The sequence below is a fragment of the Larimichthys crocea genome, chromosome VII, assembly GCF_000972845.2.
Source record: "Larimichthys crocea isolate SSNF chromosome VII, L_crocea_2.0, whole genome shotgun sequence".
NCBI lineage: Eukaryota > Metazoa > Chordata > Actinopteri > Sciaenidae > Larimichthys > Larimichthys crocea.
In genome coordinates, this window is record NC_040017.1 from 24,403,219 (window position 1) to 24,417,587 (window position 14,369).

Below are 14,369 nucleotides of genomic sequence, written 5' to 3' on the forward strand. Positions count from 1 at the left end.
TTTCTGGAGTCTTTGGAGGGAGTGCTGGAGAGCGCCCCCTCTGGGGACTCCCTCGTCCTCCTGGGGGACTTCAATGCTCACGTGGGCAGCGACAGTGAGACCTGGAGGGGCGTGATTGGGAGGAACGGCCCCCCTGATCTAAACCTGAGCGGTGTTCTGTTATTGGACTTCTGTGCTCGTCATGGATTGTCCATAACAAACACCATGCTCAAGCATATGGGTGTCCATATGTGCACCAGGACACCCTCGGTCGCAGTTCTATGATCGACTTTGTGGTCGTGTCGTCGGACTTGCGGCCACATGTTTTGGACACTCGGGTGAAGAGAGGGGCGGAGCTGTCAACTGATCACCACCTGGTGGTGAGTTGGCTCCGATGGTGGTGGGGACGGGGTGCTGCTGACCTCGACTGGGGACGTCTTGGGTCGGTGGAGGGAATACTTCGAATCCCACCAGCACGTCTTCCCTTGAGGAGGCAGAGTCTGGGGACCCTGTGGCGGTCTCGCCCATCTCTGGGGCTGAGGTCGCTGAGGTAGTCAAAAAGCTCATTGGTGGCAAGGCCCCGGGGGTGGATGAGGTCTGCCCGGAGTTCCTCAAGGCCCTGGATGTTGTGGGACTGTCTTGGTTGACACGTCTCTGCAACATCGCGTGGACATCGGGGGCAGTGCCCCTGAATTGGCGGACCGGGGTGGTGGTTCCCCTCTTCAAAAAGGGGGACCGGAGGATGTGCTCCAATTATAGGGGGATCACACTCCTCAGCCTCCCCAGGAAGGTCTTTTTGGGGGTCCTGGAGAGGAGGGTCCGCAAGATTGTCGAACTTCGGATCCAGGAGGAGCAATGTGGTTTTCATCCTGGTCGTGGAACTGTGGACCAGCTCTATACCCTTAGCGCGGTCCTGGAGGGTGCATGGGAGAATCAGCACCTCCAAATCCAAGGCCATGGTGCTCAGCCGGAAAAGGGTGGAGTGCAGTCTCCGGGTCGGGGATGAGATCCTGCCTCAAGTGGAGGAGTTCAAGTATCTCGGGGTCTTGTTCACGAGTGAGGGAAGGATGGAACGGGAGATCGACCGGCAGATCGGTGCGGCTTCCGCAGTGATGCGGACTCTGCACCGGTCCGTCAGGGTAAAGAAGGAGCTGAGTCGAAAGGCGAAGCTCTCAAATTACCAGTCGATCTACGTTCCTACCCTCACCTATGGTCACGAGCTTTGGGTAGTGACCGAAAGAATGAGATCGCGAATACAAGCGGCCGAAATAAGCTTTCTTCGCAGGGTGGCTGGGCTCTCCCTTAGAGATAGGGTGAGAAGCTCGGCCATCCGCGAGGAGCTCAGAGTAGAACCACTGCTCCTCCGCATCGAGAGGAACCAGATAAGGTGGCTCGGGCATTTCGTGAGGATGCCTCCTGGACGAGATGTTCCGGGCACGTCCCTCCGGGAGGCGGCCCCGGGGAAGACCCAGGACACGCTGGAGGGACTATGTCTCTCGGCTGGCCTGGGAACGCCTTGGGGTCCCCCTGGGATAGCTGGACGAAGTGGCCGGGGAGAGGGAAGTCTGGGCCTCCCTGCTGAAGCTGCTGCCCCCGCGACCCGACTACGGATAAGCGGGAGAAGATGGATGGATGGACACTGGGAAAATGTCAAATCGCAATGCACCGCATACAGGCGCGGTGGATATTCCCAGTCAGGCTCAGTTGTATAAAGGAAACAACAGCTTACTTTGCTTCTTCGACTGTTGTGTCATAAATTATTGTGTGTGTTGTTCCACTTCAACAATTAGTCTCTCATCGTTCACGTTGAGACCCTTTGATCGATTGACTGCCCACCTGGTGCCACCGGTCATGATGTAATGTTGATGTGAAGTTGTGATAGGCTACATGAACTGCGTATTGTGCTTTATTTTGAAAGGAGGAAAAGTGTATTATGTTGATTCTGTGTCGGATTTCCTGTCTAGTGCAATCTGCTCTCATGCAGTACTGGATTCCCTCTGATTCTGGCCATATGTAACAAGTGGAGCACAATCTGAACAGCTTGTTAAAATTCAGACCCAACAAGTCCATTGTAATCCTATACTCTAATTTTGAAATGCTCTGTGGTGTCTGTGTGTGTACGTGCATGTGGGTATCTATCTGTGTGTGTTTTAGGGATGTGTGTGGATTATATTATATTTGTATTCATATCTGTCTTTACAATTAACTTCTGTTCTTCTCTAATTTGACCACACCAATTTCCATACTTGGCATAATAAAGTTTACCTTGACTACAGACTAGATTTGTCTAGAGACAGTCATTGAGGGAGATGACCAGAGTGTGACGATGACGACACTGTGGTGAGTTTAATTAGCTGTAACTCTGTTTGTATACACATCACTCCTATAAAGGTGTTATGCAGAGCCCTGGCTCAGACCGCTGCTAAGAACTCCAGCCACTCTCATCTGTCTTTTGTGCCACAGTGCTAGACCACTGCAGTGAAGGGTTTGGTCTTTTTATGATACTAATCTCAATTTGTATTTGATAGACACATTTAATGATTAGAACAGTTGGCAGTACATCAGCAAGTTGTGTTTACTTAAAAAAAGTGATGTCTAATAACTCTTTGGTTCTAAGTGAAGTCATTCTGCAGCATTATAGAGACATATTCATTTTTGTGCAGGTTTTAGTTGTGATGTTTCTTTGCATCAACTCTTTGCTCATCACAACTTTTTTCAGAAAGGAGTGCTTCTACACAACTACACGCTACATCTTATTTGCTGTTACACTTCTGTCTGATAGTTTGATGTTAGTCATGTCTGATATCCTCCTCATTTTTACCCATTTTGGATTTGCTATACAAGTTTGGATATGTATCATTATCTCTGTTGTGGCAATTGTGTATAATATAGTTACACCAGTTACTCTGACAGCAATGACTCTGGAGCGATATGTGGCCATCTGCATGCCCCTGCGTCATGCAGAGCTGTGCTCCATGCGCAGCACTATGCATTGCATCCTCATCATTCACAGCCTCAGCTCTGTACCCTGCATTGTTTTTCTCTCCACCTTCTTTGCATCAGCCTCTTTTAGTTTGTACAAACAATACAGATTATGTGCTATCCAATTGTTTATGTTGTATAGATGGCAGGATCATGTTATCTCAGCCGTACAAGAGTTTTACTTCTTGATTATGGCTATCATCATTTTATTTTCCTATGTTAAAATCATGAAAGTGGCCAAAGCTGCATCAGGAGAGGATAAAAAGTCGTCATGGAAAGGGCTCAGAACAGTAATTCTTCATGGTTTCCAGCTGCTGCTCTGTCTCATCCAGCTGTGGAGTCCATTCATAGAAAGCACTCTGCTTCAGTTTGATTTATTGTTATTTTTTCATGTCAGGTTGTCTAACTACATATTATTTGGTCTTACTCCTAGATGTCTGAGTCCTCTCATTTACGGCCTCAGAGATGAAACATTTTCTCAAGCACTGAAAAACGTCTTTGGCTTGTATAAAAGAAATATTTGACAATATTGATTATTTGATTGATGTAGATTACTGAACATGTCTGCACTTCATTTTGACATGAGTATTTAAAGAATGTTTCATTTTTATCTATGTTATTATTAGAATCTTGGCTGTGACTGTATTGTCATTCAAGTTACAATTGAACACTACTGTTGTTTTGTTGCATAATTCATCATCCTCCATGTTTAAGTTTTATGCAGTGTTGATTATGTTGATTATGTCATTTTGGTTTTAGATCTTCCAAGCATCCAAGCCTAGATACAGATATGACAAACTATGTACAATAAACAACTGCTATGCCTCATTTGTTTTCGGTGCTGTTTATATGTAAGTTGTAAAGTTTTATCAGCATTTTAAATACTTCACAAACAATGACTCAAATATACAGTATGCTTTGAGGAAAGAAATGTATACAGAGAGAAAAAAGAAGTAGAGAAGACAAAGTACAATGTACACTACACTTACACACATAGCACTACAGTGAATGACACCATCATCACCCCCTTGAGCTCCTGAGACAGTAAAGATCATGAATGGAGTTACTTATTGCAAGTCAACACTTCTCTGAGTCTGCTCAAAAGAGACAGTAGTTAAATACTCCAAGACAGACAGGATGATGATTATAATAGTACAGTTTAAATTGCTTTTGGCCTACAACCTCAATTTGATTGCCACTGAGGGAGGGACACTAGCAGACAGTGTAATGATGACACTGAGTTTACTTAGCTGTTGCTTTGTTTGTATTCTAGCTGCTGCTATTTTTTTGCTCTTTGTCAGAAAATGAATGAAGATGAAAGACATGAATACTTTATATTTATATATAAACATAACATGAATATAGAAATATACGGGGGAGAACATGCAAACTCCACATAGAAAGGCCCCTGCCGGGGTTCAAAAAAGGGACTGTCTGGCTGTGAGGCAACAGTGCTAACCTCTGCACCACCGTGCAGTATTTTATATATATATGTATATCGTATACTTTTCAAGCTCCATGTCTTACATCTATGTCTGTATGTACATCAAGACATCAAGAGCAAAGTGTAAAGTGTAAACTCACTGTGTGCACATACACCTGGCCAATAAAAGTGAGTGTATGTGCATATGTGTATATATCTGTGTGTGTTTTAGGGATTTGTGGGGATCATATTTGAATTTCTATCTGTCTTTACAATGAACCACCCCAATTTCCATACTTGGCGTAATGAAGTTTACCTTGACCATGAATTACAGACTACATTTGTCTAGAGACAGCTACTGAGGGACACTAGTAGATTGTGGCAATGACGACACTGTGGTGAGTTTAATCAGCTGTTACTCTGTTTGTATACTCATCACTCCTATAAAGGTGTTATGCAGAGCCCTGGCTCAGAACACTGCTAAGACCTCCAGCCACTCCATCTGTCTTATGTGCCACAGTGCTAGACCACTCAGTGAAGGGTTTGGTCTTTTTATGATACGAATCTCTATTTGTATTTGAAAGACACATTTAATTATTAGAACAGTTGGCAGTACATCTGCAAGTTGTGTTTACTTAAAAAAAATTATGTCTAATAACAGCTCTTTGGTTGTTGGTAAGGTCATTCTGCTGCATTATAGGGAGATAACCATTGTTGTGCAGGTTTTATTTGTGATATTTCTTTGCATCAACTCTTTGCTCATCATAACTTTTTTCAGAAAGGAGTGCTTCTACACAACTACACGCTACATCTTATTTGCTGTTACACTTCTGTCTGATAGTTTCATGTTAGTCATGTCTGATATCCTCCTCATCTTGGCCCAGTTTGGATTTGCCATGCAAATTTGGATGTGTGTCATTATCTCTGTTGTGGTATTTGTGTATAATATAGTTACACCAGTTACTCTGACTGCAATGACCCTGGAGCGATATGTGGCCATCTGCATGCCCCTGCGTCATGCTGAGCTGTGCTCCACACGCAGCACTATGCATTGCATCCTCATCATTCACGGCCTCAGCTCTGTACCCTGTATTGTTATTCTCTCCACCTTCTTTGCATCAGCCTCTTTTAGTTTGTACAAACAACCCATGATATGTGCCATCAAGATTTTTATGTTGTATAGATGGCAGGATCATGTTATCTCAGCCGTACAAGAGTTTTACTTCTTGATTATGGTTATCATCATTTTATTTTCTTATGTTAAAATCATGAAAGTGGCCAAAGCTGCATCAGGAGAGGATAAAAAGTCGTCATGGAAAGGGCTCAGAACAGTAATTCTTCATGGTTTCCAGCTGCTGCTCTGTCTCATCCAGCTGTGGACTCCATTCATAGAAAGCACTCTGCTTCGATTTGATTTAATGTTATTTGCTTATGTCAGGATGTATAACTACATATTATTTGGTCTTACTCCTAAATGTCTGAGTCCTCTTATTTATGGCCTCAGAGATGAAACATTTTCTCAAGCACTGAAAAATGTCTTTGGCTTGTATAAAAGAAATATTTGACAATATTGATTATTTGATTGATGTAGATTACTGAGCATGTCTGCACTTCATTTTGACATGAGTATTTAAAGAATGTTTCATTTTTATCTATGTTATTATTAGAATCTTGGCTGTGACTGTATTGTCATTCAAGTTACAATTGAACACTACTGTTGTTTTGTTGCATAATTCATCATCCTCCATGTTTAAGTTTTATGCAGTGTTGATTATGTTGATTATGTAATTTTGGTTTTAGATCTTCCAAGCATCCAAGCCTAGATACAGATATGACAAACTATGTACAATAAACAACTGCTATGCCTCATTTGTTTTCGGTGCTGTTTATATGTAAGTTGTAAAGTTTTATCAGCATTTTAAATACTTCACAAACAATGACTCAAATATACAGTATGCTTTGAGGAAAGAAATGTATACAGAGAGAAAAAAGAAGTAGAGAAGACAAAGTACAATGTACACTACACTTACACACATAGCACTACAGTGAATGACACCATCATCACCCCCTTGAGCTCCTGAGACAGTAAAGATCATGAATGGAGTTACTTATTGCAAGTCAACACTTCTCTGAGTCTGCTCAAAAGAGACAGTAGTTAAATACTCCAAGACAGACAGGATGATGATTATAATAGTACAGTTTAAATTGCTTTTGGCCTACAACCTCAATTTGATTGCCACTGAGGGAGGGACACTAGCAGACAGTGTAATGATGACACTGAGTTTACTTAGCTGTTGCTTTGTTTGTATTCTAGCTGCTGCTATTTTTTTGCTCTTTGTCAGAAAATGAATGAAGATGAAAGACATGAATACTTTATATTTATATATAAACATAACATGAATATAGAAATATACGGGGGAGAACATGCAAACTCCACATAGAAAGGCCCCTGCCGGGGTTCAAAAAAGGGACTGTCTGGCTGTGAGGCAACAGTGCTAACCTCTGCACCACCGTGCAGTATTTTATATATATATGTATATCGTATACTTTTCAAGCTCCATGTCTTACATCTATGTCTGTATGTACATCAAGACATCAAGAGCAAAGTGTAAAGTGTAAACTCACTGTGTGCACATACACCTGGCCAATAAAAGTGAGTGTATGTGCATATGTGTATATATCTGTGTGTGTTTTAGGGATTTGTGGGGATCATATTTGAATTTCTATCTGTCTTTACAATGAACCACCCCAATTTCCATACTTGGCGTAATGAAGTTTACCTTGACCATGAATTACAGACTACATTTGTCTAGAGACAGCTACTGAGGGACACTAGTAGATTGTGGCAATGACGACACTGTGGTGAGTTTAATCAGCTGTTACTCTGTTTGTATACTCATCACTCCTATAAAGGTGTTATGCAGAGCCCTGGCTCAGAACACTGCTAAGACCTCCAGCCACTCCATCTGTCTTATGTGCCACAGTGCTAGACCACTCAGTGAAGGGTTTGGTCTTTTTATGATACGAATCTCTATTTGTATTTGAAAGACACATTTAATTATTAGAACAGTTGGCAGTACATCTGCAAGTTGTGTTTACTTAAAAAAAATTATGTCTAATAACAGCTCTTTGGTTGGTGGTGAGGTCATTCTGCTGCATTATAGGGAGATAACCATTGTTGTGCAGGTTTTATTTGTGATATTTCTTTGCATCAACTCTTTGCTCATCATAACTTTTTTCAGAAAGGAGTGCTTCTACACAACTACACGCTACATCTTATTTGCTGTTACACTTCTGTCTGATAGTTTGATGTTAGTCATGTCTGATATCCTCCTCATCTTGGCCCAGTTTGGATTTGCCATGCAAGTTTGGATGTGTGTCATTATCTCTGTTGTGGTATTTGTGTATAATATAGTTACACCAGTTACTCTGACAGCAATGACCCTGGAGCGATATGTGGCCATCTGCATGCCCCTGCGTCATTCACAGTTGTGCTCCACACGCAGCACTATGCATTGCATCCTCATCATTCACGGCCTCAGCTCTGTGCCCTGCATTGTTGTTCTCTCCACCTTCTTTGCATCAGCCTCTTTTAGTTTGTACAAACAATACAGGTTATGTGCCATCAAATTGTTCATGTTGTATAGATGGCAGGATCATGTTATCTCAGCCGTACAAGAGTTTTACTTCTTGGTCATGGTTATCATTATTTTATTTTCTTATGTTAAAATCATGAAAGTGGCCAAAGCTGCATCAGGAGAGGATAAAAAGTCGTCATGGAAAGGGCTCAGAACAGTAATTCTTCATGGTTTCCAGCTGCTGCTCTGTCTTATCCAGCTGTGGAGTCCATTCATAGAAAGCACTCTCCTTCACTTTGATTTAATGTTATTTGCTTATGTCAGGGTCTCTAACTTAATATTATTTGGTCTTACTCCTAGATGTCTGAGTCCTCTCATTTATGGCCTCAGAGATGAAACATTTTCTCAAGCACTGAAAAACTCCTTTGGCTCATATAAAAGAAATATTTGACAATGTTGATTATTTGATTGCTGTAGATTACTGAATATGTCTGCACTTTACTTTTACATATTAGTATTGTATGAATGTTTTGTTTGTTTTTTCTCTAGGTTATTATTATAAACTTTGCTGTAATTCTTGTTATTCAAGTGACAGTTCAACTTGCATCATTCTTAATCATTATTGTGCATTTTCTGCCATCTGTTTGAGTTTTATGCAATATTGATGGTAGTTTTAATTGTAATTCTGATTTTAGATCTTCCAAGCACCCAAGCCTAGATACAGATATAGCATACTGTATGTACAATAAACAACTGCTATGCCTCATTTGTTTTCAGTGCTGTTTATATTAATGCTGTAAAGTTTTATCAGCATTATAGATACTTAACAAACGATGACTCAAATGTACATCACCACATCCCTCTAACCATTTTGGAAGACAAAGTACAATGTACACTACGCTTACACACACACAACACGACAGTGAATGAGCCCTTGAGCTCCTGAGACAGTAAAGATCAGGAATGGAGTTACTTATTGCAAGTTAACACTTCTGAGTCTGCTATCAACATGTTTATGTTGTATAGATGGCAGGATCATGTTATCTCAGCCGTGCAAGAGTTTTACTTCTTGATTATGGTTATTATCATTTTATTTTCTTATGTTAAAATCATGAAAGTGGCCAAAGCTGCATCAGGAGAGGATAAAAAGTCGTCATGGAAAGGCTTAAAAACAGTAATTCTTCATGGTTTCCAGCTGCTGCTCTGTCTCATCCAGCTGTGGAGTCCATTCATATAAGCTGCTGTACTTCAGATTGATTTCATGTTATTTATTAATATCAGGTTGTCTAAATTCATATTATTTGGACTTCAAGATGTCTCAGTACTCTTATTTATGGCCTCAGGGATGAAACATTTTCTCAATCACTGAAAAACCTTGCCTTCTTTGGCTTGTATAAAAGAAATATTTGACAATGTTGATTATTATTATGATTCTAAAAGCGGTACAGTGACAAGAATAAATGCAGGTTAGGGTCATTTTTTATGTTTAAATGCAAAAATAGATTGAATTCATACGTTCAAAACATCATAATAGGTCTTTAATTCTGAGCTGATTGAATGCTTACCTGTTACTTAAAGGGCAAGAGATGTGTAAAGACCAATATGTTTGTGAAATATAGAATTGTGGCCCTGAATTGTTTGAACAACTGATAAGAGCTTAGTCCAGAAATATTACATCCATCTATTATGATTCTTAGCAAAAGAATTTATTTCTTTCACCTAAATTGTTGTATAATACTGTGGTTTTCGCATGGTCGCTTGTGTATGTGTGTGCAAACTTGCTTGCCTATCTAATTGTGGACTTTGCTGCTTTTGCACATTCACCAAAAGGGGACCAGAAAGTCAACAGGGGACATTTTTCAAGTCACCCTTTGGACAAGTATTAAATCATGTTTGAACATGTCTAAATTGCTCTGGTATTTTTATTTTTTGAAATTTCAGCCAAGAGGGGACCGATATGTGTGTGCTCAGTAGTGCCTCTGCTGACTGGAGCAGAAAGCAGAGCAGAGAATGATCCACACGTCATTTCTAACATTCCCTCATAACAAAGAATGTTTTATATATGTAAACAGAGGCAAGATGATCCAGACTTGACCTACCAGAGGGCAACATAGGTGATATCCAAGACAGCTACAATATATATATATATATATGAACCAGCTGCTCAGGGATGGGACCCACCCAGAGTGGCTAACCCAAGGCAGGACAGTCCTAATCATGAAGGGCCCCCACAAGGGACCCATCCCATCCAACTACCCGCCAATTACCTGTCTCTGCACAACATCCCATCCAACTACCCGCCAATTACCTGTCTCTGCACAACATGGAAGGCTCTGTCAGGCATCATTGTGGCAAAGATGAGTAAGCATGTGGCTCAATACATGAGCGGGGCACAGAAAGGAATTGGCAGTAACACCAGGGGAGCCAAGCACCATCTACTGGTTAATAGAACAGTCGCCCGAGACTGTAAGAAGAGAGAGACCAAACTGTGCACTGCCTGGATTGACTAGAAGAAAGCCTACGACTCAATGCCACACACATGGATACTGGAATGTCTGGAACTGTATAAGATCAACAGGAACCTAAGGACCTTCATCCAGAACTCAATGGAAATGTGAAGACAACCCTAGAGGCCAATTCAAAGCCCATTGCCCAAGTCAGCATCAAGTGTGGCATATACCAAGGAGATGCGCTATCACCACTGCTGTTCTGCATAGGCCTGAACCCCCTCAGTCAGATCATCACGAAGCGCAGGTACGGGTACCGATTCCGTAGTGGGGCAACAATCAGCCACCTGCTCTACATGGATGACATCAAGCTGTATGCCAGGAACGAGCGAGAAATAGACTCACTGATCCACACAACCAGGATCTACAGCGGTGACATAGGGATGTCATTCGGATTGGACAAGTGTGGCCGGATGGTCTCAAACAGAGGCAAGATGATCCAGACTTGATCTACCAGAGGGCAACATAGGTGATATCCAAGACAGCTACAAGTACCTTGGCATCCCACAGGCTAATGGAAACCATGAAGAGGCCACAAGGAAGTCAACCACAGCCAAATACCTCCAGAGAGTAAGGCAGGTCCTGAAAAGCCAGTTGAATGGTAAGAACAAGGTCCAAGCCATCAACATGTACGCACTACCAGTCATCAGATACCCCGCTGGCATCATGAACTGGCCAAAGGAGGAGATAGAAGCCACAGATATCAAGACTAGAAAGCTCCTCACCATGCATGGAGGGTTCCACCCCAAGTCCAGCACCCTGAGGCTATACACTAAGCGGAAAGAGGGAGGCCGAGGGCTAGTGAGCGTCAAGGCCACGGTCAAGGATGAAACATCGAAAATACGAGAATACATCAGAGAGATGGCCCCGAAGGATGAACTGCTAAGTGAATGTCTCAGGCAGCAGAACCCTGATGAGGGTGCAGAGGAGGAGGAACCAACATCAGTAAGAAGGAACTGAAACTTGGAAATGTGGTTTAGCGGAATGGATTGGAAGAGGTCAAGGGTTGCGTGGGTCCCCGTGGGGAGTGGGGGCACTTGGGGCAGTAAACCGCCAAACTGGGAGAGTGGCTCGCAGCAATCCCAGGAACAACATCTGAAGCCCTCAGTCCAGAAGAGTGCAGTCCTAGGAACATCGAAGATACTGCGCAGACCCTCAAACCCCAGGCTCTGGTAAGGACCGAGCTTTGAGGATGACACGGATACCACCCCGCGGGGGGTGAGAAGAATTTTATTTTATATATAGAGATGATATAAGAGGGAGAGGGCCGTGGTTCGAGGGATAGCGTCTTGCATTTTTTCCTCATCATTATTTAGTATAGGTTCATGTCATGTTGTATATATAAATTATAAATATCATTCATTCTTTCTGACAAAGAGCAAAAAAAGCAGCAGCTTAAAACACAAACAAAGCACCAGCAATTAAACTCAGTGTCATCATTCACTTTCTGCGAGTGTCCCTGCCCTCAGTGGCAACAAATTGAGGTTGTAAGCCAAAAAGCAATTTAAACTTACTATTATAAATCACATCCTGCTGTCTTGGAGTAGTTAAACTACTGTCTCTTTTGCAACTCAGAGAAGTTGTTAACTTGGCAATAGTAACTCCATCCTGATCTTTACGTCTCAGGAGCTCAAGGGGTGATGATGGTGTCATTCACTGTAGTGGTGTGGTGTGTAGTGTAGGTACATTGTTACTTTGTCTTCTGTAATTCTTTTCTCTCTGTATACATTCTTTCCTCAAAGCATACTGTATAGTTGAGTCATTGTTTTCGACGTACTAAAATGCTGATAAACTTTGCAACTTACATATAAACACCACTGAAACAATGAGGCATAGCAGTTGTTTTTATTGTAAATAGTTTGTCATATCGTATCTAGGCTTGGATGCTTGGAAGATCTAAAACCAAATGACACAATCAACATAACAACACTGCATAAAACTTAAACATGGAGGATGATGAAAGGCAACAAAAACAACAGTAGTGTTCAATTTAACTTGAATGACAATAAGTCCACAGCCAATGCTTAATAATAAAGAGATAAAAATGAAACATTCTTAAATACTCATGTCAAAATGAAGTGCAACATGTTCAGTAACTACATCAATCAATAATCAATATTGTCAAATATTCTTTATACAAGCCAAAGAAGTTTCAGTGCTTGAGAAAATGTTTCATCTCTGAGGCCATAAATGAGAGGACCAGACATTAGGAGTAAACAAAATATGAAGTTAAGACAACCTGACATAAGCAAATAACATTAAATCAAACTGAAGCAGAGTGCTTTCTATGAATGGAGTCCACACACTGATGAGACGAGCAGCAGCTGGAAACCATGAAGAATTTACTGTTCTGACCGCTCTTTCCATGACGACTTTTTATCCTCTCCTGATGCAGCTTTGGCCCACTTTCATGATTAACATAAGAAAATAAAATGATAATAACCATAACAAGAAGTAAAACTCTTGACGAGCTGATATAACAGATCCTGCCATCTATACAACATGAACATGTTGAGGGCAACATAATCTAGATTCCTCCTCCTCTGCACCTCATCAGGTTCTGCTGCCTGAGACATTCACTTAGCAGTTCATCCTTCGGGGCCATCTCTCTGATGTATTCTCGTATTTTCGTATGTTTCATCCTTGACCGTGGCCTTGACGCTCATCAGCCCTCGGCCTCCCTCTTTCCGCTTAGTGTATAGCCTCAGGGTGCTGGACTTGGGGTGGAACCCTCCTCAGGGGAGGAGCTTTCTAGTCTTGATATCTGTGGCTTCTATCTCCTCCTTTGGCCAGTTCATGATGCCAGCGGGTATCGATGACTGGTAGTGCGTACATGTTGATGCTTGGACCTTGTTCTTACCATTCAACTGGCTTTTCAGGACCTGCCTTACTCTCTGGAGGTATTTGGCTGTTGGTTGACTTTCCGTGTGGCCTCTTCATGGTTTCCATTAGCCTGTGGGGATGCCAAGGTACTTGTAGCTGTCTTGGATACACCTTATGTTGCCCTCTGGTAGATCAGTCTGGATCATCTTGCCTCTGTTTGAGACCATCCGGCCACACTTGTCCAATCGAATGGACATCCCTATGTCCACCGCTGTAGATCCTGGTTGTGTTGGAGCATGAGGAGGGTGATCTATTTCTCTCGCTCGTTCCTGGCATACAGCTTGATGTCATCCATGTAGAGCAGGTGGCTGATTTGTTGCCCCACTACGGAATCGGTACCCGTACCTGCGCTCGTGATGAATCTGACTGAGGGGGTTCAGGCCTATGCAGACCAGCAAGTGGTGATAGCGCATCTCCTTGGTATATGCCACACTGATGCTGACTTGGGCAATGGGCTTTGAATGGCTCTAGGGTTGTCTTCACATTTCCATTGAGTTCGGAAGAAAGGTCCTAGGTTCCTGTTGATCTTATACAGTTCCAGACATTCCAGTATCCATGTGTGTGGCATTGAGTCGTAGGCTTTTCTTCTAGTCAATCCAGGCAGTGCACAGTTTGGTCTCTCTCTTCTTACCAGTCTCGGGCGACTGTTTCTATAACCAGTAATGGTGGCTTGGCTCCCCTGGTGTTACTGCCAATTCCTTTCTGTGCCCCGCCTCATGTATGAGCCACATGCTTACTCATCTTTGCCACAATGATGCCTGACAGGGCCTTCCATGTGTGGCAGAGACAGTTAATTGGCGTAGTTGGATGGGATGGGTCCCTTGTGGGGGCCCTTTCTATGATTAGGACTGTCCTGCCTTGGGTAGCCACTCTGGGTGGGTTCCCATCCCTGAGCAGCTTGGTTCAATATATATATATATTAATATATATATATAATATATACATATATATATATATATATAATATATATTGTAGCGTCTTGGATATCACCTATGTTGCCCTCTGGGTAGGTCAAGT

At 42.3% G+C, this 14,369-nt stretch overlaps 3 protein-coding genes across 3 annotated transcripts; all 3 read left to right on the forward strand.

Annotated features, from left to right (window-relative positions):
* The first annotated feature begins 1,896 nt into the window (after positions 1-1,896).
* On the forward strand, positions 1,897-3,648 carry LOC113746127 (odorant receptor 131-2-like). The gene has a single exon (XM_027280712.1). The coding sequence runs from the start codon at positions 2,517-2,519 to the stop codon at positions 3,483-3,485; it is 969 nt and encodes a 322-aa protein (XP_027136513.1). The 5' UTR covers positions 1,897-2,516; the 3' UTR covers positions 3,486-3,648.
* Positions 3,649-5,031: 1,383 nt separating this feature from the next.
* LOC113746139 (odorant receptor 131-2-like) lies at positions 5,032-6,396 on the forward strand. Its single transcript, XM_027280765.1, has one exon. It carries the CDS (start codon positions 5,032-5,034, stop codon positions 5,947-5,949), a length of 918 nt encoding a protein of 305 aa, XP_027136566.1. The 3' UTR covers positions 5,950-6,396.
* Positions 6,397-7,495: 1,099 nt separating this feature from the next.
* Positions 7,496-8,863, forward strand: LOC113746079 (odorant receptor 131-2-like). The gene has a single exon (XM_027280386.1). It carries the CDS (start codon positions 7,496-7,498, stop codon positions 8,411-8,413), a length of 918 nt encoding a protein of 305 aa, XP_027136187.1. The 3' UTR covers positions 8,414-8,863.
* Positions 8,864-14,369: the final 5,506 nt, after the last annotated feature.

Bases quoted from the DNA above. Each gene is read 5' to 3' on its own strand.
- LOC113746127 (XM_027280712.1), top strand. From the start codon at position 2,517: ATGATTAGAACAGTTGGCAGTACATCAGCAAGTTGTGTTTACTTAAAA.
- LOC113746139 (XM_027280765.1), top strand. From the start codon at position 5,032: ATGTCTAATAACAGCTCTTTGGTTGTTGGTAAGGTCATTCTGCTGCAT.
- LOC113746079 (XM_027280386.1), top strand. From the start codon at position 7,496: ATGTCTAATAACAGCTCTTTGGTTGGTGGTGAGGTCATTCTGCTGCAT.